The sequence below is a fragment of the Physcomitrium patens genome, chromosome 25, assembly GCF_059467195.1.
Source record: "Physcomitrium patens ecotype Gransden chromosome 25, ASM5946719v1, whole genome shotgun sequence".
Lineage (NCBI taxonomy): Eukaryota > Viridiplantae > Streptophyta > Bryopsida > Funariales > Funariaceae > Physcomitrium > Physcomitrium patens.
The window spans coordinates 6,520,408-6,548,197 of record NC_143434.1 but is presented as its reverse complement, the minus strand read 5'-3'; the positions used below and the strand labels follow the sequence as shown (position 1 = coordinate 6,548,197).

At 35.3% G+C, this 27,790-nt stretch overlaps 1 protein-coding gene across 2 annotated transcripts; it reads left to right on the top strand.

Moving 5' to 3' along the window:
• Positions 1 to 20,878: 20,878 nt before the first annotated feature.
• Positions 20,879 to 27,790, top strand: LOC112277563 (protein kinase STUNTED). 2 transcript variants are annotated; one of them, XM_024510044.3, is made up of 11 exons: positions 20,879 to 21,783; positions 23,456 to 23,553; positions 23,751 to 23,869; positions 24,058 to 24,179; positions 24,310 to 25,134; positions 25,226 to 25,474; positions 25,635 to 25,798; positions 26,008 to 26,087; positions 26,224 to 26,371; positions 26,510 to 26,659; positions 26,793 to 27,790. In XM_024510044.3, the coding sequence occupies exons 1-11, from the start codon at positions 21,606 to 21,608 to the stop codon at positions 27,084 to 27,086; spliced, it is 2,427 nt and encodes an 808-aa protein (XP_024365812.1). In that variant the 5' UTR covers positions 20,879 to 21,605; the 3' UTR covers positions 27,087 to 27,790. The 2 variants fall into 2 exon arrangements, with proteins under 2 accessions (XP_024365812.1, XP_090103668.1); XM_090247542.1 differs by having other exon boundaries at positions 21,394 to 21,783; positions 25,641 to 25,798.

The following is a 27,790-nucleotide window of genomic DNA, read 5'->3' as shown; positions in this document are numbered from 1 at the left end:
TTATTTCTTCACCTATGATAAATTTTGTACATAGTAAAAAATAAGCCATTTTAATAAAAGAATCTACTATCACAAATATATGATCATATGAACCTATAACTAAAAAAATTGTGATTAAATCTATGGGAACAAAAGACCATGGTTGTTCCAAAATAGATAATTGTTAAAGAAGTCTATAAGGTCAATAGCAAGGAGTTTTTTGATCTTGAACAAATGTCACATGATTGTACAAAGTCTTTGACTACTTTCTATATTTTGAGCCACCAAAATTCTTTTGATATTAGCAACAAAGATTTCTTGTATCCTAAACATTTAATTGCTAGAAATTTATTACAAACTTGAAGAACACATAATTGTGCTTTGTCTTCTAGAATATATAATTTTTCCTTAAAATAAAATAAATTATTCTTAAACTTAAATTTAGATGTCTCATAAAACATAGAAGAAATATTTTAAATATCATAAATAAAAAGAATAAAGAACCTACTTGATTGAACTTGCTTAAGAAAGGTTGAATCAATAATGAATGTCAATTTTATTGCTTGAAGATGAAAATACTTTGGCTTTGAGAGAATTACTTTTTGTTGATCAAAAGTTACATCACTTTTTTTGAGTGCAAGATAAGAACATCTAAAATGGACGTTTGATAACCTTATTATTTTTTGGTATCATCTTGTGATTTAGCTACTATACTATATATATATATATATATATATATATATATATATATATATACAATTTATAATATAATATCATAAAAGCCACATTATTAGATTTTAGTTGGTTACAAAATGTGATTAGATTACTATTTTGAAGCAGTAAGTCTAAAAGAGCTACTATTGAAGTCGATTTTTATGTTGATAATAATTTTATATATTTAGAGCGACCTTTATTAGACATTGGTGACTCTTGAAATCTTATTTTGTTTCTTTTATTTGATGTTTAGAGCACATACTATGTAAAACTTAATAGAAGAACAATTAGAGAAAGATTTTGATACCAAAACGGATAGTTAGGCCATCTATATGGATGAATGGAGATGGATGATAAAAATCTCTATTCCTATTGGCTAAAAGTCATGCCCAATAGGCTTTAAGGAAGCTACTTGAGGCCTTATTAGGAATTAATATTATTCTTTGAAAGATATTTAAACATCAGAGAATAAAATCAACAAGTTTAGATTTTTGATTATGATTTTGGTAAAAATTTTGTACAATTTGGAGTTTTTGTAAAAGAGATATAGGCACTCAAAGTTAAGGTATCAATTTTGTAACTATTATCATTCTTTAAGACATAACACATCCATACAAGATGCAATAAAAGATTGGCAATTGGATTTGGACAAAGCACTTTTTTGGCTACATCTATATATATATTGATGAATTTTAAGTTAGAGTGAAAGAAATATTAGAAGCTAAAGTCAGTATTTGGAGTCTAAAGGTAATAAGTGACCCAATTTGCTAGTGGTTGTGTTTTGAATTATATCTCAAGTAATTTAATAAGATTGTGGCTCAAAATTTTTAAAAATCTGTATTATCATATTATTAAGCTATATAAAAAAAATTAATATTTAAATTTTGGATTTTTGAGATATGAAAAAAATAATACTTGAGTCCTTGTAAATTGGAATTTAAAGCACATGCTAGGATTTTTAAGATATTAGATGATTGATAGTAAATTTATAGTTTGTTATTTTTGTAGTAAAACTTAAGAATAAATGCTATATTATCAAGAAATTTAAAAAATTAAAGAGTTAGATTAAGAGATATGAAATTCTATAATAATAAAAAAAATTAAAGAAAAAAATGTTTTAATGGGATTTAACTATAATTTGAGAATTTTATGCAAAATAAAGGGGTTTTTGAAAGCCAAGAATGTATATATATGTTAAAAATGGATATAAAGAGCTATAATAAAATTTTGATATAAAAATAAATTTTTAAAAGAAATTATAGATTTTCTTTGAAGTTATTAAAAATCTAACTTATTAAAAAATAATTAATTATGATTTGATATAACAAAGGATGTTAGTGAATTTCTAGATGCTCTAAAAAGCCTTATTGTTACGGACACAGAATACAGACTTGATATCTACCAAGAAGTTCAAGAAGAACTAGCAAGAACTAGATTAATCAGATGAATACAAGAACAACACCAGAGAGGTGAGCTAGAGCTCCAAGAGATGTGTTGTCAAGACTGAAGAACTCTTCAGCCTCGATCCCAATATATACTCCTATTTAGGAAGCTTCTCAAGCAACTTCTACCAACTAGGAAGCTTCTAGAAGAATCCAGAGACTTGCTTCTAGAAGGTTCTAGAAACTTATCTCTAGAAGGTTCTAAGGACTATGTCCCTAATATCTTCTATCAACTAAGAAGCTTCTAGAAGGTTCCAGAGACTTACTTCTAGAAGGATCTAGAAGCTTGTCTCTAGAAGGTTCTAGAAACTTGACTCTAGAAGGTTCTAAGGACTATGTCCCTAACATCACCCCCTCCTTTAGCTTCGAGGTCTCTGAGAAGCAATGTTGTTATCAATCAGTACCAATGCAAGAAAATAAAGATCTGTCGCATAACGTCTGCTATGAACTCCAACTGTTGTTCACAAGGTAAGTGGTTCATCAGCCCTTGAAGCCAACGGTAGTGGCCCACTCCTTCAACTTCTGACCAAGCATGAACTTCTGTGTCTTCATTGTGAAATTGTCCTGCAAATATGCCTTCTTGTTGACCATCGTAAGCAGGCTCGGACTCAAATACAATCACCAGTGATCGGTTACTTGGTATCCTCCGTCATCGTGGTGGTGCAGGTGGTTCTTCATCTCGAGGTCGCCTTCGTGAACTAGTCGGTTGAGATAATCTGACTGGCATAGTATCTATCTCTTGGCTATCCATATCAAAAGACCAAACTATGGCTACTGAAAGAATTCTATTTTAACTTGGAGAAAATAACTACATCAACTACGAATTTTGGTGGTGCTCTCTCCCTTTCTTATATTCTTGGGTGAACAAACTTCAAAAAGAAGCTATTGTCGAACCGGCTTAGGTTTATAAGGATATTGTTGATGAAACTCTTGTACCTTTTGTGGCGCATTGGTGAGATTTTCAGCTGGCTCCCACGTTCGCTCATTAATGTCGTAACCGCACCAACGAACAAGATACTCCAACTTGCCCCACCTTCGTCGAGAATCCAGCACCTTTTCAACCTCGTATTCCTCGTGGTTCTCGATCTCAATACTAGGTGGCAGACATTGCACTCTTCCAGGAAAAGATGACTCTCGATAAGGCTCCAGCAAAGAAACATGAAAGACTGGATGTACCTTCATAGAAGCTGGTAATTCCAGACGGTACGCCACTGGATTGATTTGCTTTTGGATAATAAATGGTCCCAATCTTCGATAGTCCAACTTATCACATGGTCGCTTGGTCTTGATATTCCGTCGAAGAAGCCATGCTTTATCTCCAATTTTGAAAATAGGTGCTTGATTCTGAAATCTATCTGCAGATGCCTTGTAGGATTCTTGAGCGGATTGTAATTGAAGCTTCAACGTATTTTGAAGCTCTGATAGTTGTTTCGCAAATCCTTGAGCTACTGGATTGTTATTTGTTGATGGACTCAATAAATCAAGCTTTGGATGATACCCATAGTTGGAAAAGAATGGTGTGTATTGAGTCAACGCATGGAGGGTGTTGTTATATGCAAACTCGGCTAGCGACAGATATGTGATCCAATCGTCTTGCTGATAGTTGATGCTGCATCGTAAGTATCGTTCCAAGACTTGGTTCACCCGTTCCGTTTGACCGTCAGTTTGAGGATGAAAAGCCGAAGAAAGCTTGATATCCACCTTCAGTATCTCAAAGAGAGATCTCCAAAACTTTGATACCAACTGGGTTCCTCGATCTGATACGATATCATCTGGTAGTCCATGATATCGATACACATTATCGAGAAAGAGCCTTGTTGTGACTTCACTGGACGATGTCTTCTTGCAAGGGACAAAGTCTGCCATTTTTGTAAGCCGATCTACCACGACAAAGATGCTGTCAAATGAATTCGATGATGGCAGGTCCGTGATGAAGTCCATGGAAATTGAAGACCATGGTCGACGTAGAATCGGCAATGGCTATAGGAGTCTATAAGGGCGATGTCGAGGATTCTTGGATCTTGAACAGATGTCGCAGAAGAGGACAAAATCTTTCACATCCTTCCACATTTGGGGCCACCAAAAATCTCAAGAAATAAGCTCCAAGGTCTTGTTGAATCCAAAATATCCCGCAACTGGAAAATCGTGGTGAGATTGAAGAACTCGGAGTCGTGCTGGTCCTTTTGGGATATATAATAGCTCCTCAAAGTATAAAAGTTCTCCCTCCACCTTGAACTTGTCGTCATTGGCACGCTGCTTGATATCAATGGCTACTGAATCTTCAATGGTTACGGCACGTACCTCATTCAGAAAGTCAGCATCAATTGGCATAATAGTAGCGCAAAGCTGAAATTGCTCTGGCTTCAACAATGTCGTACATTGTTGATCAAACGCTGCTTCTCCAGCCTTTGGTATAAGATACGATCTCCTCGATAAGGCATCAGATAGTCTTTGCTGCTTTCCAGGTCGATAGGAGATAATAAAATCGAACCTAGATAGCAACATACTCCATCGAGCTTGACGTCGATTTAAAACTCGAGCCGACATGAAATACTCCAAATTTTTGTGATCTATATATACGGTCACTGGATGTGCAGCTCCTTCAAGAAAGTGATGCCATTCTTGGAAAGAATCCACTATAGCAAGAAGTTGCTTATCGTGGATCTCATAATTGATTTCAGTAGCAGAGAACTTTCGAGAATAGAATGCAACCAGATGGAGCTTCTTATCTTCTCCCATTTGTAAAAGTACAGCTCCCAAAGCAAAATCCGAAGCATCAGTTTCTAAATAGAAGGCCTTTGTAAAGTCTAGATGTATCAAGATTGGAGCCGTAGTAAATGCGGTCTTCAGGTTTTGAAACGCCTTCTCTACTAGAGGTCTCCATTCCAGCTTATCCTTGCATGTCAACCGAATGAGGGGAGCAGCAACTTCAGAGTAATTCTTGATAAAGATCCGATAGAAGTTGGCAAAACCAAGAAAGCATTGTACGTCTCTAACCGTCTTTGGAACCTCCCAAGACACGATTGCTTCCACCTTCTTGGGGTCCATCTTCAGGCCTTTCGTAGTCGCAACGAATCCCAGAAACTCCATCTCTATTTGGTGAAATAAACACTTCTCCAACTTGGCATATAGTCGTCGCTCGCGTAGTTTCTTCAATACCAAACAAACGTGTTTTTCATGCTCTTCCTCATTTTTGGAGAATATCAAAATATCATCCAAATAGATGACAACAAAATCATCAAGGTACTCTCAAAAAATGTCATTCATCATATGTTGAAAGACCGCTGGAGCATTGGTAAGACCAAAGGGCATGATATTATATTCAAAATGGCCATACCTTGTACGGAACGCTGTCTTCCACTCATCTCCTTCCTTGATTCGTACGAGGTTGTAAGCTCCCCTTAGATCAATTTTTGTAAAGATCCTTGCACGTCCAAGTTGTTCTAAGAGACCAGAAATCAAGGATAACGGGTAACGATTCTTCTTTGTTATCTTGTTGAGGCCTCGATAGTCCATGCACATCCGCAACGAGCCATCTTTCTTCTTCACAAATAAGATGGGTGCTCCAGTTGACGATTTTGAATGACGGATGAAGTTCTTGGCTAGATTCTCGTCAATGTACTTCCGCAACTCCACCAACTCTATCTGCGATAGATTGTAGATTGGGTGAAAAGGCAATTGTGTTCCTTCCTGTAAGTCTATGGCGCAATCATATGGTCTGTGTTACGGTAGCATGTCGACATTTTTCTTTTGAAAAACGTCTTTAAAATCCTTATATTGCTCCGGTATACTTGCTGTCGAGATCTTCTCCCCGGTAGTTGGAGCCGCATAAATGACAAACGGTGTGCCTCCCTAGGACAATCTTATAAATGTTCTTGCTCCAATAAATAAGGATTTCTCTATTTGAGGTTTTTTACTAGGCTTGCTCTTAGGTGGTTTTGTGGGAAAGGTCATCTTCCTTAACTTCCAATCTATGGATGGGTTATGCTTTTCCAACCAGGAAAGACCAAGAATAACATGATTTGATGGGGTTCTAATAATATTAAAAATAATATGACTACTATGGCCCTTAAACGTCACTTCTATAGGTTCTGATTCATGGGTGACACTACCAGACAATAAAGATCGTCCATCTATGACCTCAACGTGAACAGGTTTGGATTTTTGTACTAAAGGGATCTTATGACACTTTGCAAATTCTTCGTCTAAAAATTAAGCAGATGCTCTTGAATCTAATAATACTAAGGTTCTCAGTTTTTGAGGGCCAATAAGCAAAAGGATTGTAAAACAAAGGGCAAGTTGAGCGGAAAGAAAGGAACCTGGTTGTTGTTGTGATATTTCACTGTCCAGCCGCACGGTTCTTATTGTGGCTGGGCATCCTCGTTTTTCTGAATAAACACACCCCTAGTCTTGATAATACGTCGATTTTGCTTCTTGGGGCACTTTCTAACTTTATGGCCTTCTTCATCGCAATACAAGCATAGACCTTCCTCCATACTCCGCTTTTTTTCTTCTAGAGTAAGAGATTTGACACGTACCGCATCAATTTGTATGTCTTCTACCTCTGAATGTGAATTCATGCTGCTTGCCGACATAGTTGGGGTGTGGCGAACTGTATGTTGTCTTGAACGTTGATCTTGGCGACGTTGGAATAGGCGGTTATCGCACTTCACAGCTTGGCTAATAGCTTCGTTGAGCGTTTGCGGATCAGGAAGAGTTAACAGCAAATCCTTCACATCGTCCCTTAAACCTCAATAGAATTGACTCATCAATGCTTCTTCGTCCCAATTTATGTCGCATGCTAATTGCCTGAAGTCCGATGCATAGACTGATGTAGAACGCATCCCTTGTCGTAGTGACCGGATCTTTGTTGTAGCCCATCGAACCTTGTCATGTTCACCAAATGCTTCCTCAAATGCCTCCAAAAAGGTTTCAAAGTTGTTTAGTATGGACGATCGTTTTTCAAACAAAGGAACAAACCATGATAGAGCTTGTCCTGTAAGTAAGGTTCCAACAAGCCCAACACGTGACTCCTCTTTTGGATAGCGTTCGGACTGTAAAATTGTTATCAACCTGATTTGGTTGACGAATCCTCGAAACTTGGAATGTGTACCATCAAACTTGTCCGGAAGGCTAACTCGGGGCTCGTTATGTTGTAGAACCAGCGGTGCTTGTCGAACCTGAGGCAAAGTTACTTCTCCAAGTGTAGAAGTTTGAGGCTGGTGCAACCTAGATTGTGCCATCTCAGATGCTCCATCATTATGAAGCCTTGCCATGACTCCTTCAATCTCTGCAGTTCTTTGCGATAACGTAGCGAGGGCATTCATGATAGCATCTAACTTGGACTCTGAACTTTTCGTCATACTAATGTCTTGGCCCCCGACCATTCTAAGAGAAGGACAGAAATGACTCTACAAGAAGACAATATTGGTTTAGAGGAGGGTACTCCGCAACCTCTAAAATGCCTTAAGAGCTTCAAGAAAAGGGGTAATCCACTCTCTCCAAGAAGAATAAGACTCCAATATTGTAACAAAAGAAGTATCAGTTTAGAGGAGGGTAATCCGCAACCTCTAAAGTGCTAGTACACCTCCAAGCAGAGAGGTAATCCACACTCTAACAAAGAAGAAACTAGCTCTGATATCTGAGGTGAGTGAAGTCTCGACAAACTGTCACGGACACAGAATACAGACTTGATATCTACCAAGAAGTTCAAGAAGAACTGGCAAGAATTAGATTAATTAGATGAATACAAGAGCAACACCAGAGAGGTGAGCTAGAGCTCCAAGAGATGTGTTGTTGAGACTGAAGAACTCTTCAGCCTCGATTCCAATATATACTCCTATTTAGGAAGCTTCTCAAGCAACTTCTACTAACTAGGAAGCTTCTAGAAGGTTCTAGAGACTTGCTTCTAGAAGGCTCTAGAAACTTATCTCTAGAAGGTTCTAAGGACTATGTCCCTAACATCTTCTAACAACTAAGAAGCTTCTAGAAGGTTCCAGAGACTTGCTTCTAGAAGGTTCTAGAAGCTTGTCTCTAGGAGGTTCTAGATACTTGACTCTAGAAGGTTCTAAGGACTATGTCCCTAACACTTATATATAAACCCTCTTATATATGAAAGGTTTTTATTAGTAGAATATATTTTGATATTGTTACATTTATTTGTATTTTATATTAAGAATAATTTAATTATTAAAGCTTGGCAAAGAAATTAAAGCTAAATTCTTAATAATTAGGTATCCAATATATTCTCAAATTATAAATCATGCTATATGACATTGAATCAATAAATGATCTTGAAATCAAATCTTGATAAAGACATGCTTTCACAAACTTAATAAGAATTCAAAATATATACCAATATAAAATACTCAAGGTTCTTGTAATTTGTATATATATGATGATTAGATTAGAAGCACCTTGTAAATAATAAAATCATTCTTTAAATAAATCTACAATTGCAAAAAGCTCTTTGTTGTGGATCTTATAGTTAATCTTAGCTGCTAAAAATTTTCTAGACTAAAAAGCTATTAGGTACAGCTTGTCATTTGCTCCTATTTGTAACAACATTATATTTTTAATAAAATTTGATGCATCTGATTCTTTAAAAAAAATGTCTTAAAAAAATTGGCATGATATAAGATTAGTGTAAAAATAAATGTTGTCTTTAAGGCTTAAAAAGATGCTTCAATTTCTTTAGTCCATTCAAGTTTATTTTTATATATCAAATGTATAAGAAGAGTTATAATTTGAAAAAAAAAATTAATAAAAATTTGGTGATGAGTGACAAATTTCAAAAAATATAATACATCTTTTAATGCTATTTGGATCTTCTAATTTATGATAGTTTGAACCTTCTTAGAATCCATCATAAGGCCATTATTTAAAATGATGTATCCTACAAAGTCAACATAAATAATATAAAATATATATTTTTTTATTTTAGCATATAATTGTGTATCTTTTAATTTTTGTTACAAACAATAAATATGAAGTTTATACTCTTATGTATTATTAGAATAGATTAAAATATTACCTAAATAACAAATGACAAGGTCATCCAAAAATTCACAAATGAGATCATTTATTAGATATTAAAATATAATTAATTCATTCATGACTCCAAAAGACATTACATTATATTCAAAATGTCCATGTTTAGTTTAAAGCATAATTTTCTATTCATCTTCTTCTTTAATGTATATTAGGTTATATGTTATTCTTTGATCTATTTTTGTATAAACCTTTTCTTTATTGAATTGTTGAAAAAGTCTTGAAATCAAAGGTAGAGAATATCTATTCTTGATAATGATCTTAATGAATCTTTGATAGTCCATATATATTTGTAAAGATCCATCTCTTTTTCTTAAATGTCAATCAAGTCATTTTCTAATAAACTATAGATTGGTTTGAATGGTAGTTGAGCTCTATCTTGAAGATCAATTAAACAATCATAGATATGATGTTCTAGAATAATATTCATGTTTTTTATAAAAAATATTTTAATAATCTTGTTATTGGCTTTCAATGCTATTTGAAGACTTTTTTCTATTGAAAATAAGTATATAGCATATATAATATAAATTTATCCTTCTTTTGCTACATACATGAAAGTTCTTGATCTTACCAATGAAGATTTGATTGTATTAAATTTATGAATTCTTATTTGACTAGAAAAATCCTAGACTAAATTTTTTAAAAAATCAAGATTGTAAGAAGTCAAGTCTATTTAAAGGTTATATTTCTTTAGTCATGATAACCCTAAAAAAATTGAATTGGATAGAAATCCAATGATATTGAATATTACTAAATTATTATGATGTTTAGTTGCTACATCTAAAAGAACTGTATCATAGATAATGTTTCTAAACAATAATAAATAACTATCTATGACTTTTGCAAGCCTAGATTTATTTTTCTTAATTAAGAATATTTCTTATTTTCTGACAAAGTCTTTGTCTATAAAATAGGCTAAGGCTCTTGAATTTAATAAAACAAAGACTTTGCAATTTTTTGGTCTCAAAAAAACTCCTATTGTAAAATAAGGTGAAGGATCTAAAGAGAAAATAGGGTCTTTATTAGATATTGCATAAGATTCTAACCACACAATCCCTATTATAAGTAGACAAACTTATTTTTTGGTACATTGTCTACTTTGGCAACCATGCTCTTTATTTTATAATTGTGTCACTTCTTTGAAAAATTTCAAGAACTATACTTAGGTTCTCCATAATATAAGCATAAATCTTCTTGATGGCGTCAAATTTTTTCTTGCTCAATAAAAGCCTTAAAACATATTATGTCAATTTGCATAGGTTTCGATCTTGATGAATAAGCTTTTGAAAACTTAGAAGCCATTGCCAAAGCTAGATTTGTACCTCTTCAATCAAATCTTTGTTCTTGACATCTTTCAAAGGATCAATTGTTATATGTAGTGGCATGAGTAATAAATTGCTCTAATAAGAATGATTTTGGTATTATGAATAGTAAATCTTTGACATTATTTTTTAATCCATATTAAAATTAATTGATAAGGGCTTTGTCATTTAAATTTGCATTACAAGAAAGATTTTGGAATTATATAGTACATATAGTAATTGAATATAATCTTTGTTGTAAAAATATAAGTTTGTTCTTTGCTATCATTTTTTGATCACTTTCAGCAAAAGTATTTGTGAACACTTCTAAGAATAAATTTAAGTCATAGAAAAGATGCAAATTTTTTTCCATCAAAAGTATGAACTAAGAGATAACACTTTCAAAGAAAAGTGCTCCTATGAATCCAACTTGAGTAAATCCATTAGGCTATTGAGAAGGATGTAACCTTCAATAGAACTTTACTTATTGTAGAAATCATTGAGATTTTGATCTTAATCCATCAAACTTCCTAAGCATACTTATCCTCGTCTCTTTCATATTTATAGAAGCAAGTCTTTTTGGATTTAGTTGTAAGCTTGATTTACTTGTTTCTTTCAATTGCACAACTTCTTAGTATAGAATTTGAACTTTGTTATTAACTTCTTTCATATATATCAAAATATTACCTCTATAGTTGACGTTAGATATACATGAGATTTTTACCCTTAAAATATTGAGAAGTTTGTGAAGATCTACAATAGTTACAAAGTTACTCTCACTTTTTTCAAGAATAGTATTTATAATTGTTTCTTCTATAGACAAGTCAAAAAATTCTAAAAGTCAAATTAAAGGAAGGTAATCTATACCCTTTAATATCAAATGAAAATTTATACAAAGAAAGATAGTCTACTTTTTTTAAAAAAAATAATTAGTATGAAAAATTAAGAATGAATTTAAAAGTGGATGGTCCATAATCTTTAAAATAAAATAATAAAAGTAAAATAATCCATTCACTTTTAATATAAAATAAGAACAATAAATTAGCACTTTTGTCAATCTGTCAAAGACATGAATTTCAAAGAACTTAAAAATCAATATATTCTTATATTACTTAAAAAGATTAGAAAATCACTCAATCATGATATAATATTAAACTAGAATGGCTATTGCCAAGGCCAAAAAGACTACAAATTCTTAAAATAAGATTAAGGACTAGAAAGGCATTGACAAAAGCGAAGAAAACTTCACTCTTACCTTTACATATATTATCAACTAGGATCTACATGGCAATATCTTATAGAACCTCTAAAACATGTCCAACTTGCAAGATATGTGTCTTAACTTGTAAAGAAAGTTTCTTATATGTGTGCCACATTGTTAACTTGTATCATAAGCAATCCACATGTATAACACATGACTAACTTATTCGCTAAGTTTCTAACCTACTAATCAAATATAAACATGTACAAAGTCAAATATGCATCTATGAAGCTTCTAAGAAGCTATGCCACATAATAATATCTTATCTACCTACATTTATCTTTTACCTAGCACTTCTTATTTAAGTAAATATATATGTTGTGATAATATATAGACTTTATCAATATATTTATTATTATATAAAATAAAAGTAACATAGTAAATTAAATAAGAATCCAAATAATTTGGATGTTGGTTGAATAGTAACTTTATTTTATATGTAATATATAATGTTAATAATGCATGACAATTATTAAGATTTGGTAGTAACATTAGGTAGAACTATATTAGTGAAAATAATTTCAATAAAAAAACAATAAAGCCAAGTAGAATTTTATACAAAATCTTAAAGAAACTAGTTGGTAGTATTGGAATTCATGTAGTGGAATTCAAGTAGTTGGTGGTATTGTGATTCATGTCATAGAATCTAAGTGTTTGTTGGACAATAATCATATACATATGTGACATAAAAAACACATCAAGTATTACTTTCTTATTGTTGCATTGGCAAATACTTTAAGAATTTATAACTATACAACATAATTTTCAAACCTTTATTAAAAAATTATTTTAAATATTAAAAATTATTTTTAAAAAACTCAAAATTTTATGTATATATCACAAATACATATATATATATATATATATATATATATATCACAAATATACAATACGTATATATTTTATTTAAGAGGAATATCAGATTATTCTATGTCATATCTTTTATTCAAGTATTTAAAAGAGTGGAAAAAGTAATCAAAGCCTGGTTGCCTAAAGTTAACTTTTAAAAATTTTAACCAAATATAAATTATCTACCTTGTATTTGAATTTATTCAAGGAAAAAAAAGGGGTGGGGGGACCAATGATGCACTCATGAAATCATCCCTTGGATCTCCACTCTTCCTTCGAAACATTACAGAGGATTTAACTTTTTCAAGAGGATTGAGGCCAAGGATGACATCGAACCAATGATGGAACCAAAAAGTAAAAGTATCATCACCCATTCGGATGGAGACAAGAAACTCCAGGCAGGCGCAGAAGTAGTAGGGAGGGGACTCGAACCCCAAGAGGGGGGGGGGGTCTTGAGGGTTGGTTGGTTCTAGTGCATTCCAAATCCATGAGAGGCTCAGAGAAGAAGACGCAAGAGCACAAAAGACAAAAGAGGGAAAGATGTGTCCACAGATACACAGCACAGCATTGTCGAGCTCTAAACTCTAAAAGGCAAAGAATGAATGGTGCCTCCGAGAGCGAGAGAGCGGGAAAGCGAGACAGGCTCCGGAGCAGACACTGAGGCAGGGAGACGAGATCCCGCGAAAGTCAGAATATTTTCCGACGGGATTGCGCATTCCGACACCAGCGTCAGCTCCTGCTGCCTGATTGTTGCTGACTCCCAGCGCTGGAACTGTGGTCGTGAAAAGCTTTTGGAGCTTTCGCCTGCGTATGGTTGGTTGGTCACCCTTGCGTCAGATTTGAAGGGGCACCATTGCTGACAATGGTCACCCTTGCGTCAGACTTGAACCGCGCTCCTGCTCCCAGGCCCGGTCTTCGAAGTGGCGACGGCCTCTGCAGCTCGTGCGAAGCAAGGCGTCTCTGCGTCTTCTTTTTCTTCGATGTCTTTTCTCCCATTTGTCTTTATCCTTTTTGGCGGAAAGAAAAGGTGAAATTAAAGGAAAAGGCATTGATGATGCATCAACTAACGGAGAGGACACATCATTGCCCCTCTCAAACCTCAAATAATTCTACATGTCTATACAAGGAAACACAAATTGAGATGTATTTTTGCTTGTGTATTTTTGTTTTTTTATTAAAAACTAATGCTATTTTGTGACTTTTTCTCTCTCTCTCTCTCTCTCTCTCTCTCTCTTCTTTTCTTTTTTTTTTTTTTTTTTTTTTCTAATCATGGTGAATAGTTTGTCTGTGTACATATTAGTTTTGGGTCATCATTTGTTGCTAAGGTTTGTTGGAAACATTTCTGTTTGTAAAACCCTGATGCCTGACTGTGAGTATGCTTTTTTTGTACTCTTTTTAGCAGATGATGAATTTATATATATATATATATAATATATTCATCAATATAATATATATATATATATATATATATATATAGCAACTGAGATTGTAAGGACAGAATAGACTCCCTTTTATCTAAACACATTATTCAATGCAGTATTGAAAGCAACAAAAAAACCACTAGCATCCAAAAGTTTGTTTATAAATAAGGTTTGTATTCAATTTTCTATTATAAAAATAAAAATAACTAGTAGTCTTGTGGTAATTGCATATTTTGTGAAAATTATTTTTTTTTATATAAAGACTATTAGTACTAACTATACATATATATAGTAATGGAAACTTGTACCAATGGCAATAAAAAAATATTGTAAACTATAAATTATAAATTAACATTTTATATGAGAGATATATAAAATTAAGAAGAATTAGAAAGATTATAGGCAAATAAAATGCTTATGTGGCTAAATCTTAAGTCTTTTTTAATAAATTCTTTAATGGTGCAACAAAGCTGTACATCTAATATGTAATAGATGTTAAAAATAAAAAGACAACTATATTAATTGGTAATATCAGCCTCTCTATAATTTTATTTTTACAAACCAATTGTAATGTTATATATATATATATATATATATATTAAAAGTACAAACATTCTATTCATTAGAAATAAAATGTCAAAAATCTACAACCAAAAAACATATTCAGCCATATGAAACATGTTTGTCAATCATAAGCATTAGATTAGAACCAACTCCCAAAATCAAATTAGAAAAAACACATATAAATCAGAAACATTGATATCTTTAGTTTGGTCTCAAATAAGAACAAACACAAAAATTGAACAGACAAACTATATTAAAGAAGATTAAACAGAAAAAAAATACAATACAAACATTTGGGTCTATTTTGATTAGGACGCAAAATTATTTTACTAAATTAGAGACAATAAATTTTTTTTTATTTATTTTTTTTTTTGTAAATGTGACCAACAATGTAATCCTTGAAGTTGTATAAATAATAGAATTTTAGTAGTAAGCATTTTTTGAGTGTAAATATCCAATGGCAATTTTAGAGCCATAAGGACGAATAGTTGAAAATATGAATATTATGAGTCGAGTTATACAAATTAAGAGAAAAAAAGTAAAAAAATATTTTAAATATGTATCTTATTAGAATAGTATATTGGTTAAACTCAAAACATGCATTGTCGACTCCAATTCAAATCCAAATAATACAACTCATCCAAGTTTAATGAAAGTAGACAAACAACTAAAAAAACGGATTTTTACAAATATTGGTGAGAAATATTTTCCGTACATTTAACCAAACTAAAAAGAACTTTCTAGCTTAATTTTATACTTAAGAAAAAGAATCTAATATAATATTAGATCCAAATGATATAAAGAAAAGTTGACATATTAATGGAATAAAGACTTGTTGTAACTTATTTCAAAATATTACAAGAGTCTTTAGCATAAAGAAGAAGAAGAAGAAGAAGAAATTTTAAATATAGATATTAATAATTAAAATATCAAGCATATTAAGGTTATTTTCATCCATTAGTATTTAATTTAATTTATATATATATAATATGTACATCTAAATCTAGGAGATATAATTCTATAAATATATTAAAAAAACCATTGCAACAAAGTTTAAGAAGGTCAAAAGAAAAAATAAAAAAATAAAAAAATAAAAAAATAAATATATTAGATAGTTTTTTATATTGATAAGTATAAATGAAGTTTTTTAAAACTCCAAGAAGAAAAGAAAAATTAAGATCTTTAACAACACAAGTAGTAATAAAATTAAAGTCCTTATCTAATTTGATTTTGTTTTTGATAAGATTTATTTTATTTTATTCAATACTAAAAAACTAATTATATAGTACATAATTTAAATTTTAAAATGTTATAATATTAAAATATAAGTTATTTGATACATAAGTCTAAGATCCATAAAAGACCTTAAATAAGTTTTTAGAAGTGCCTATATATATATATATATATATATATATATTAGAATAATAAGCAAGAATATATAATGGATATTAAAAAAATTAAATCTATCTTAAATATGCAATTAATTTTATAAATAAGAAAATAATCATAATTATAGAATAAAGATTAATGTAACACTTTGAACTATTTATATATTAATTTAAAATCTAATATGAAGCAAGTTCCATCAACAAAAGAATCATTTATTATTTATAAAATCTAATGATACTTGAAAAGGTCATAATAATTAAAGATTCTATATCTAAGAAAGTAATTTGTTTTTTATATTTAAGATATATCTTTTTTTTATAAAAATTAATAGAAAGATCAAACTTATATTTATAATAAAAATGGAGACTAATAATTAATTTAATATAAAAATATTGATTATAGAAAAACATAAAAATTTCATTAGATTTTGTTAAAAAAAAAATCTTGAAATAAGTAGCAAATAACTCTTAAATAATTTTTGAAATTTTAACTTAGATCAAATTAATCTAAATAGACAACATTAAGAGTGTAATCTATAACATTGCTCTTTCAAAAGCCTAAAACTTCAATGATATGGATGTAGAATTCTTTAACTCATTGATATATTATTAATAGAATTCATTTAAATAAAATTTATGAACCAATTATTAAAAAAACATAATTAATAACTAATTTTTTTAATATTTTAGCACAAATTAAAGAAATAAAATATATTAAATTATAAGAAGTCTATGATTAATTTAAACATGCCATCTAAACTTTTTTTAAAGATTTTTTAACATAAATTAATGTAAAGCAATTTTTTTTAATATTCCAGTAATTACTTATATAATTAGATAAGAATAAATAAAAGTAGATTAATTTCATAATATCTTCTAGAAAAGCTTTCTAGAAGCTTCAAAGATGAAGCTTTGACTTTACAAGTATTTGTAGTTGATTGGTAGATTAAAAACTTGGTTAACAAGTTAGCTACATGTCACACATATTAATAATTTGTGGAATAAGTTAACTATATGGCTCACATGTAGAAAACTTCACTTGTAAGTTAAGACATGAATCTTGTAAAGTCAACACGTGTTGAAGGTCCTATAGAACATTGCTATGTAGGTCCTAGTTAGATAGTATATATAGAGGCAAGAGTAAAGCCTTCTTCATTCTTGTCAATGCCTTTTTAGTCCTTAGTCTTGTTTCAAGACTTTTTAGTCTACTTAATTTTAGCAATAGCCATTCTACTTCAATGTATTATTATCTTTGAATGACTTTTTAATCTCTTTGAGTGACACAAAAGTGTATTGATATTTCTTTCTTTGAGATCCATGTTTTTGATATGCCTTTAGTCCCTTATTTATTCTATTTGATAGAAAATACTTTTAATGTATTATTTCAAAGAGCACTAGTACATAAATCAGTAAAAGAAATTAAAAGTTCAAATTAATGCATCACAACAACTCATAAGCTATGCAAATAACTTCAACCTCACAATTATAAGGAAATAAAAATTAGCCACTATCAAAAAAAACATATTTTGAAAATTTAGCCTAGATTTTAATATAAAAATTGATTAGATCTAGTATTTTTATAAGTAAACAAATAAAGAAATAATAAAAAAATACTTTGTTGGATTTTTATTAAAAATTAATAATGTAGATTAAATTTTTGTTGATAAAATCATAAAAAATAAAAAATAAATTATGAAAATATTTATTATTAAAATTTCATACATTTTAATTCACTTAAAAAATTACAAGCATGAATAATACACTACTGTAATTATTATCAATCTTTAAAATATCCGTTCATCTTTTTCATGAATTTTTAAATTTGTGATCGAGGATCATACTTTGCATTTTCAATAAAATGAAAATAAATTTCAGATGTATAAGTTTGTTATTTTAGGTATGACATGTAGTTTCAATTAGTGATTTGTTGTCATCAGTTTATTTCCATAATTCTATTCAATTTGTTGAAACAAAATTGTAAAAAATGAAATTAGTAGAAGTGTGTAACATTTCACAATTGAAATTGATGATGGATAGTGGTGAAGATTGATGCTAATTGGGAAGAGTGGAGCATGAATAATCTATTCAGATTTTCCTAATTTTTTCAACACAACGTGCATTCCAATAAAAAATTTACCCTAAACCAAAGAAAATGAGTAAATAATTATGAGATGAAAGAAAGAGAGATGAAAGAACTTTATTGTAGGATGTAATTGACATTATAGAGCCAAGTAGGTAAGCAAAAGTAATTGAATTCTAGCCTTACTTGCAAATTTTATATTTAAAAAAACTGTTATAAATTTGGTTTTATAAAAAAGTAGTAAACCAATCAATTATGGTGGATAAGAGATAGTAATAATAATATCAACAACCAAAAGAAAGAGGCCAAAATTTAGATAAATAACAATGACTTTATTACTTTAATGATTATTGCTTTATCACTAAAGTGATTAACTATTAGTATGTAATGTTTGTTTAGAGGTGAAGTTAAAAAGCTATGCATCACGTTTTAAAACTTACAAAAAGTGGACTTTAAGTCATATTTATCATTGATTTATTTATTTATTTTCAAAAAATGACAAAGAAAAAGTCAAGTCTCAATATCAAAATTGAAAATTGAAAACACCCATGTGTCCATCATACTATTTGAACTATGTTGCATTAAACACATGGCATAACTGCAACATGAAAACGCTCTTTGCAAGTGGCTCCTCAATTGTAGAGCCTTGCTTTTAAGCCAACAATCCTTTCTCAAAGAAAACTTCCTTTAAAAAGCAGAACCACAAACTTAGTGCGCAAATTATCCATTCGAGTCAAACTTTGACTAATTGTGATATTTATCACTCTTGTGAAGAAAAGGCAATAATTTGTAACTATATTTAGTTCTTGTGGCATTTTAGAGATCAGATGCTAACTTCCAAATTTGTTGGTTATGTACTCCTTAAACTTTGATACAACAATAATTTTATAAAAGGATGCAAAATATGGCACATGCCAAAATGGGGTTGTGTCAAAAACGATACTACTCACACTTGCTATTAGAATTTCATGCTATTGTGTGCTGTTTAGAAGAAAGGGTAAAGATTAAAGTCATAGTTTGATGTGCTACCAAGGTTGACTTGGGTTTTATTAGTCAACCCATGACTTAGAGGCTTGAATCCTTGATATTCTCTTCTTCTTATTATCTCAAATAATTGCCTTATTTTGAGTCTATTTGATTCCACTTTTGCAAGATATATTATTCCACAGAAACTTTCATTGAATAGACTTCCCTTGTTTTCATTCCTCTAATGTTTACCCCACACCAAAAAGTGAAATATCAAACAGGATGAGGAGAAGGAGCAGGGGAAAGAAAAATAGGAAAAAAGGAGAAGAAGACGAAGAAGAGGAAACATGAATAATGATCTTTCTTCCTTTACCAAAGTTCATTCAACATGTGATTTAAGGTGATCTTACAATTCAAGCTAATAGTGAGTGATGTGGGAAAGGTTTGTAAATTTACACCAACACTATTAATAAATTGGAATCTCGTTGTGCAATTATCACCATTTTATTGTTGAAACCATCCTTGATGATGCAAGTTGAAACTTCCTTTTGTGGGTAGTTTTCTTGTGCCACTTGTATACATATATACATATATATAAATATATATAGTAGTATTATCATTGTCACGCATATTATATTTTTTGTTTTATTATTTGGTTTTTTCTAACTTTATTTTCCATAATATTCCCGTTTGTTTTTGTTGTTTTTGTTTTTTTGTCTTCATCCTTCACAATCTTCATTATTTTCTAAGCAAAATCTCAGATTTATATCTCCCCCTCCCCCTCCCCCCTCCCCCTTTTTACTTTAATAAAAGAAATACAACTTTGTGTGTTGTCAACACTGTCATATGCCAATTGGAAAATTAGATTACACAGCTCTGAACACCCATTTATCCAACTAAAGACATACACACACACTCACCACCACCGCCCTCGACGCTTTCATAATCAATCATACAAAACCCACACATCATTTTAACAAAGACAGCAACTGAAAGAAAAAGGAACTAAAAGAAAAAGACAACAAAAGAAAAGGCAAAGCTCCTGCAGTGCTCATGAGGCGGCAATCCCGAGGCGGAGGAGGAGTAACGTCCCCACGGCTCACAACCCTTATGGGACAAATCAACACAACACAAAGCAAATCCCCCCCCCCTCCCGCAATCCTCCGCAGCCAGTGATCGAGAGCTGAGGCGTCAAATGTACCGCAGCCACGAGGAGATCTCGCGCCGCCGAATAGAACCAGCTCACCGTTTGCTGCAATTCGTACCCAAATGCCAGAAACATACACAAGCGCAAGCAAGAGATGAAAGCTTGTGCTGCCACGGATCTCACCGACGGATGAACGAACGCGTCGAGGTAGAAGATCTGACTCTGGACAGAATGGAAAAAATCACTTCACGTCTTCCGGTTTTGTAATTGTGACTGTGTGCTTCAAAAACTCGTCGATTTGGAAGAAGAAGTAGAAGAAGCAGAAGCGGAAGAAGAAGAGGAGGGGGAGGAGGAGGAAGAAGGAATGGCGGTGGTGTTGTTGAGTTTCCCACGCTGGCGTGACACATCACGGGCAACGGCACCCAACTGTAGCGTCGCCAACAAGCACGTCCCACTGTCTCGCCCCCTTAGTGCTTGAAAATCAAAAATATCTACCCATCCACACCAGACAGATCCTGACGGGTTTGTTTGGAAAGACACAAAAAAACAAAAAAAAAAAAAGGAAACAATCTTGAAAGCCCGAGAAGGACGCATCTGGGTAACCTTGCGCGGCACGAATCGGTGGGAATTTAGAAAACTTTCCGTGACTGGGAGATCTGTGCGGAATGCCAACAAGGGTGAGCAGTTTCCATAGCTGGAGGGACGAGTGGGTGGGTGAGAAGGAGGGCTGTGGCGGCGTAAGAATCCATGCACGGATTGATCGTTGGTTCACGCATATGAGTTGGCGGATTCCTGAGGAAGCACATGAACTCCAGCATCTGCCAGTGAGCCGAAGTGGCACCGCGAGAGAATATCATGTACGCTTCGTTCGAAACGGCTTGTTGGCTCTGATCGATCGTTGGGTCTTCTTTCACAGGGCTCTCGAGCGAGCCAGTGAGCTGGTCATTCTCGCGTGGTGAAGTCGTCGATTGGTTGTTGTTGTTGCATTGGGGTGGAGTGCTACTGTTAGTGTGTTGGTGGAACGGTTTGCGACACGGGAGGTGGTTTGTCACGTCGGGTGGAGCAGGTGGCCATGGCAACGGTGGGATGTGATCAGAGAGGTGGTTAGGAGTGGGGAGCAAGCTAGCGTCAGATGGATCGGAGACGAGACCATAGCTGTAGTGGTAGATCTAATTGCAATTGGAAGGGGAGCGGCTGTTGTGGGATTGAGCATTGTGGGGTGAAAGGGGTAGAGGCGACGAGTTTTTTAGGAGCAAGAACGAGAGCTACGGAGAGGTGTTGCGACGGGGGCGTGTAGTGAAGAAGGCAATTGTAGGGGGAGAATCGCCTTGTGAAGGAGGGGAGAGAGCGAGAGCGAGAGCGAGAGAGGCAATGAACCCATGAAAGATCGGCGCGGAGGAAGTGACAGCAATTGATGCAGCTCACCAGGGCGTGAAAGAGATGGCGAGCCGGGCCGCGCTTCGGATCAAACCGGAAGGCGCCGGCGGGCGCAGGCTGCTGGTGGGTTTGAAACTCAACACCTCCTGTAGGAAGATGCTCACATGGACCATCGCCAAGCTCGCGCAACCTGGGGATCACATCCTTGCACTGCATGTCTCCTCGTTGCCGCTGTTCAAAGGTGCCGATCGATCACTCTTGTCCTTCCCGTCAAGTTTTCGTCTACTCCACTCGCACTTTCTGCAACACTTTCCGCAATGCAAGCTACACTTGTCCTCCGCTCTTCTCTTCCTTCTCCATGTCCATCTCGTTGCAGGAAGGGGTCTGATAATCGTTCTGTCTCCGAGAGAGGCTTCCTTGCGAAGCGGACATCGCTGGCAGTGGATGTGACCCACCATAACTAAGTCCGTTGCAAGTTTCGTGGGGCCACACTCACCTGCTGAATCGAAATAATAAGTTCACGTGCCCCTCAGAGGGGTCGATGATTGACGTGAGTCATGGCCGAGCCGGAGTGCATATTCCTCGTTGCCCTATCAAAGTGTTGAAGTAGTCAAAAGTTGTTCTCACTGTTCGTAGCTCGTCTTCGGTCTCCTTTTCCTCTGGAGTTGCGTTTCGCCTTTATAAATTTTTATAGACTTTCTCCAATGACCGTTGTTTGTACAGTTGGTCCCTAACAGCACAGAAGACAATGTAGACACACTCGATCATCTCAATTGGGTAGTGGTACAGATAGAAGCAGAAGAAGAAACAATTACCTGCATCTAAAGTAAGAGCTCAACTGACTGTTTTCTTGCCATCATTCCTCTTTAGAGAGTCTTGCTTCCTCCCTGCTAGACTCTTCCTGCTGCCTACGCAGCTGTTTGCACTACACCGAAAGTAATTGGTGCCATCATAGAGCTGTAGTTGTGAGTCTTTCAACGTTGCTCTATCGTGGAGCTCTTGAAGCACTGTAAAATACAGTTTGAGGCTAGTCTGCAATTTGGCGTTTACATGTTCTTGAAGCGGGTGCACTGCGTCGAGAGTCACATTCTTACAAGCGTTGTCATCGTCGTTGCTGTCGCCGTATGAGTCCGTTTGTAGAATTCGGGTTGGGTTGGTCTGGCACCATCGGTGGCATTCAGGAGTAGGCCTCAAGTATTCTGTTATAGATCTTAAGTATGTCGTTGATCCAGACCTCGAAGTGACGAGTTTTCTCGTTCTTTCCGTGAAGAGGAGGGAAAAAACTTCAATCCCAGAAAAGCGAGAGCACTACCAGTAGCACAAGTTCCTGAATATGTCTCGGGATTTGGTGTTGCACTGATCCAGCTCTTCAGCTGCAGCACTGTAGCAGAATGCCTTACGCACATTACCTTTTCTTTTTCTTCTTCTTCTTCTTCTCAGTCTCAGTGCTGTTGTAGGAAGACTCGAAATTGCTGGTTCACAATCGAGTGAGAAGGATGGATTTCTGAATATGGAGTCTTACGTGCTAATGGAGTATCCACAAGAGAAACCTCGTTTCTTGCCTGTCTTACCTACAAACGTTTACCTTAACGGCGCTGCATAGACCATTATCCTTGGGACTAGCCTTAGTAACCCTAGCTATGGTATACAAAAGGGAGTGGCTCAATTCTAGAGATATGTAGCGTTGAGAAGCAGGTTTCTAAAGTATTGCAGTCTATGCTGGTGGTTCATATAAAACTTGGGAGCGCTTTCCTTTGTCAAGGTTGCCGTGATCTGTGCTGTGCGGCTCAGGCAGTTCAATCGGACTGGTCATTGTCATCTATGCTGCAATGTTCTTCAAGACATATCTCAGTAAAATTATTTAGTTCGAGTTCCATTCTAGCTGACTGATTCAAATGAACATGCCGAAATAGGGGCCACAAACAAGGAGGAACAGTCTCATGTCAAGCGATTGGCCAACACTTTGCGTGGGGTCCTATCAGTTTACGAAAGCTTATGCAATCTTAAACAAGTTCGTCCTTTTCCTCTGCATCTTGTAATTTTTTTATTTTTATTTTTATTTTAATGTGCTCTGGAATTATTTACTCTGGAAGGCTCACAGTGACGGTCAATTCTGTCATACTTTGTGCGAAATTCGACTCTCTAGGGTGTACTCTCTAACCTTATTTTTTTCACCCCCAATTTTTAACAATGAAAAATGAATAGCAGATCAATCTACAATTGGAGATCGTCATTGGTTACAAGGTCAGGCACGTCTTAGTCGAGGTCGCACGAAGTTACGAGGCTCATAAACTCATTCTCGGCAACAACGGAAGCTTCTCTGTTGGGTTAGTTATATCGTTAAGTTTCAACGAATTTTTGTGCAGATCCTTCTTATTCATCGAGCATTTTTGTGCTTATGTCTTTCTTATTCATCGAGCATTCTTATGTACTTAATGTTGGTGAAGATTATCGATGAGTTGTGATGACGGCTACTTCATTCCTCATCATATAACAAACATTGGATTTTCTGCAGGCAGAAGAAGGCACTCGGTAGATACTGTTTGAGGCGGCTACCCTGTACGTGCACGGTTGTGATTCTCGATCAGGGCGAGATTATTTTTGACAAAGCGGGAACTCTTGGCGCAGACATGACAAGTAATTAATTTTCTAACTTTCTGGCAAGTTAGAATTCTATTCGAGTGAAAATTGGGTGTGCCTGGGCTTCTAATTCTCACGAGTTCGTGGACTGATATTTACAAGTTATTATCTCTCTTGTATCATTCAGAGTTGGACATGATTAAAGTGTTTCGGCGAAGTATGAGGTTTGGGCGGCACAAGAAGCTGGGCAGCAGTGTCAGATTGGATGAATCCGAAGAAACTGGAAAACCAACCGTTGGAAAACTACAAACCAGTTGTTCTGACATACCTCATTACCAACAAAGCGTTATTTTCAGCTCTCCTCCTTGTGCCGATCGGGACCTGAGCTTTGGGTCCTGTTCCTCGGCTCTGCAAGAAGACTTTTCGAACACACCTGTGCTTCCCTCAGAGAGACGCAACAGCACGTCTGGATTTGAGGCTCTTCGCATATCATTCTCCAAGCGCCGTGCGCAAGGGACACTAAAAGCAGCTCAACTCAAACTCTGTGCTGCGGAAGCAGAAGTTGAGAGATCGGATATGTTTCTCCTTCAGAATCAGGACAGCACTGACATGACCAAGTCCGATAACTTATACAATTCTTACCCCCAAGATTCTGTAGAATCTGAACAAAGTGTGACTGATTCCGAAATGCCAAGAGCTTCCGAGGATGGCTTTGTGCCTGGTTGGCCACTTCTACACCAAACCATGGGATTTGAGAAAAAGATTAAGCCAGCTGTAAGTATCATAGATCGCGACTTGTCTGTTGTCAAGTGGGCTTTGCAACTACCAAAACGAGGGCATGATCCATCACCATTTCTGAAAGAATCTAGGGATGAAGCATTAGAGATCAGGACCCAGGTTATGGCTCCTGGTCTCTCTCTAGCTCAAGAAGTTGGTTGCCTTTTCTTAAATCGACCGTGTACTGCATTCGCTTATGAGGATCTCGAAACCGCCACCTCCAGGTTTTCTCAAGGTTAGTCTTTATCTTTTCAATACTGGTCAATCTCATTCTGATCTATTTCACAGCTCAAGAACACTCAATGAGATGGATTGGGTGTTTGCAGACAATTTGGTAGGACGTGGAGGAGGAAGCGAAGTCTTCAGAGGTAACTTGCAGGATGGGAAGGTAGTGGCAGTAAAGCGACTAAACCATGGTCCCCAATCAGAAGTAGAGTTTCTGATCGACATTGAAATGAACACAGCTTTGACACACCCAAACATTATTTCATTGATTGGTTACTGTGTGGAGTCATCACATATGCTCCTTGTCTACGAATATCTACCCGAAGGAAACCTGGAAGACCAGCTTTATCGTAAGTCCTCACAAGCCTTTGGCAAGTGTGTCGAATTACGTGTATTTATTACTCAACAAATGACAGCTCACGCAGTCTGGTTGTTTTCCTCTTGTCTATTCGATGTTGAACTTTAGGGGTTATGGTTTGAAATTGTGGGGTGCATAACTTCGTTTCTCAGCGGCAGGAAAGGAAGGGTCGATGCTTTCGTGGGAAGTCCGGCACAAAGTAGCAGTGGGTATTGCCAAGGCTTTGGACTACCTTCACAAGGGTTGCGCTAGGCCTGCAGTTCACAGAGACGTCAAAACCTCGAACATACTTCTTACCGCCAACTTTGAATCTCAGGTTCCCCTCCATTCAATTCTCTTGTTTATGATTTCTGACGATAAGCTTCAAGTATACTGCGGCCACTCAGAAGCGTGTCCAACATATTGTGTGGCAAAGATTGTGGACATCAATTGTTTGATCAACCAGGCGTACGATAATACGAGCAAGCTCTCTGGTTAGTGAAAATTGTTGTCAACATATGATATGTGGTCCTGGGATGTCTTCAGTTATCAGACTTTGGGCTTGCGAAGTGGCTACCCACCAAGGCTTCCTACCTCCTTTGCAATGACGTTGTTGGAACGTTCGGGTAATGCGAAGTGTCTTTCTTTCTGATTTCCATTTTCGTTCCTCTTATGGCTTAACGCTCAGCACTTTGGGAGCTATATTGGAGATATGCCAGTCAAGTTTTGATGAATTCCTAAAAGAACCAATTGGTCTACCAGGTACTTGGCCCCGGAATACTTCATGTATGGGAGGGTTAACGAGAAGACGGATGTTTTTGCATTTGGTGTGGTTCTGCTCGAGCTTATCACGGGCAGGAAACCGATCGATACCACCAGGCCCAAAGGCGAAGAAAATCTCGTGAAGTGGGTAAGAGTCTCGAACTCAGAATCTGATCGTGACTGATTGCCATGTTGCTTCCTCTACTGTAACTCCTGCCATATGGGTTAGTCAATTCGCTAGTTTTCCAGCCGATTCATGTGGCAAATCATGTGTTTCCGTGAACAGGCAAGGCCTCTGCTGAGTGACCGAGCAGTGAACAGATTAGTGGACCCTCAGTTGCAAGGCGTTTACGACGCTGGGCAAATGAACAACATGCTGATAGCAGCCTTCCTCTGCATTCAACAATCCACGCAGCGGAGAGCACAGATGAGTCGGGTATGCGTCCCCTCCCTTACGATCACCAATTGATCTTTTTCTTTTTCCTGCTTTGATGAATTTTACAAACGATTCCAATGCAAAGAGTCCCAGCGTCCTTTGAGAGCTCCCTGAAGCCGTGTCTACATTTCAGATACTACACATCCTCCGTGGCGACCATGACGAGGCTCTTAGCACCTGCTCAAGGTCCGATGAGCCCGAAGAGTTCGACAGTGCCTGCGACGGAGGAGCACAAGATTACTCTACTCACGAAGATTCAACCAACGACATCCGGAGCCACTTGGCGCTTGCGATGATGGGAGTGGAGGACGACGCAACGTCGCAGTGCAGCGTGGATCTTAGCAGCGTTGACATCCCTCATTCAAACAAGGAGCTGGAAGAGTATCTGGAAGGCCGATTCAGCCGATCAGCCAGTTTCGAGGACTAAACTCGCTGATTATTCACATCTTGTTCACCTTTGACATTGGAACATTCATAGAGCTTGAGGAGCCAATTCATTCATGACTTCAACCTGTGAGGCATCGATCAGAAAATAGGTCTGTACCATACGAAAGCAGCTTTACATTACCTTCATCATCTTCTTCTTCTTTTCCGCCTTCTTCGACAGATTTGGAGAAAGAGCGGGAGCTTCGTGAAGCTCAAAGCCACCTCGTGTACAATAACAACCGCGAGATCGCAGCCTGTAAGAACCTTGTCACAGTTAGATGTAGGTGGCACTAAGTGCATATAATTCTGGTGTGTATTGCATTCAGACAAAGAGTAAAGACAGAGACAGAGACTGACAAAATGACAGACTGCGGGTGCCATCCTCTCATATTATCATTACACCGCCTTTTACCCTCTTCTGGGTTTCGTATACAATGTACTGTTTCTTGTTGCAGACAACAGCACCAACAACAACAAGCTTGTCGTTGTCGTCATCGTCGTGGTCTTCTTTGCACCATGTGAAGGTGACCCTTAAAAGCATGACTTTTAGGATTGAGTTTATGGACTTGGACATGACACTCGTTGAAAGTGTGGATTTTAGGGCTGGCTGTGAGGATATTTTTGTGATGGGAAACAATAGTAAAACACAGTATTTTATGTTTTTATTATTCAAAGATTAATGTGACAAAAGTTTGGAAGAGCAAA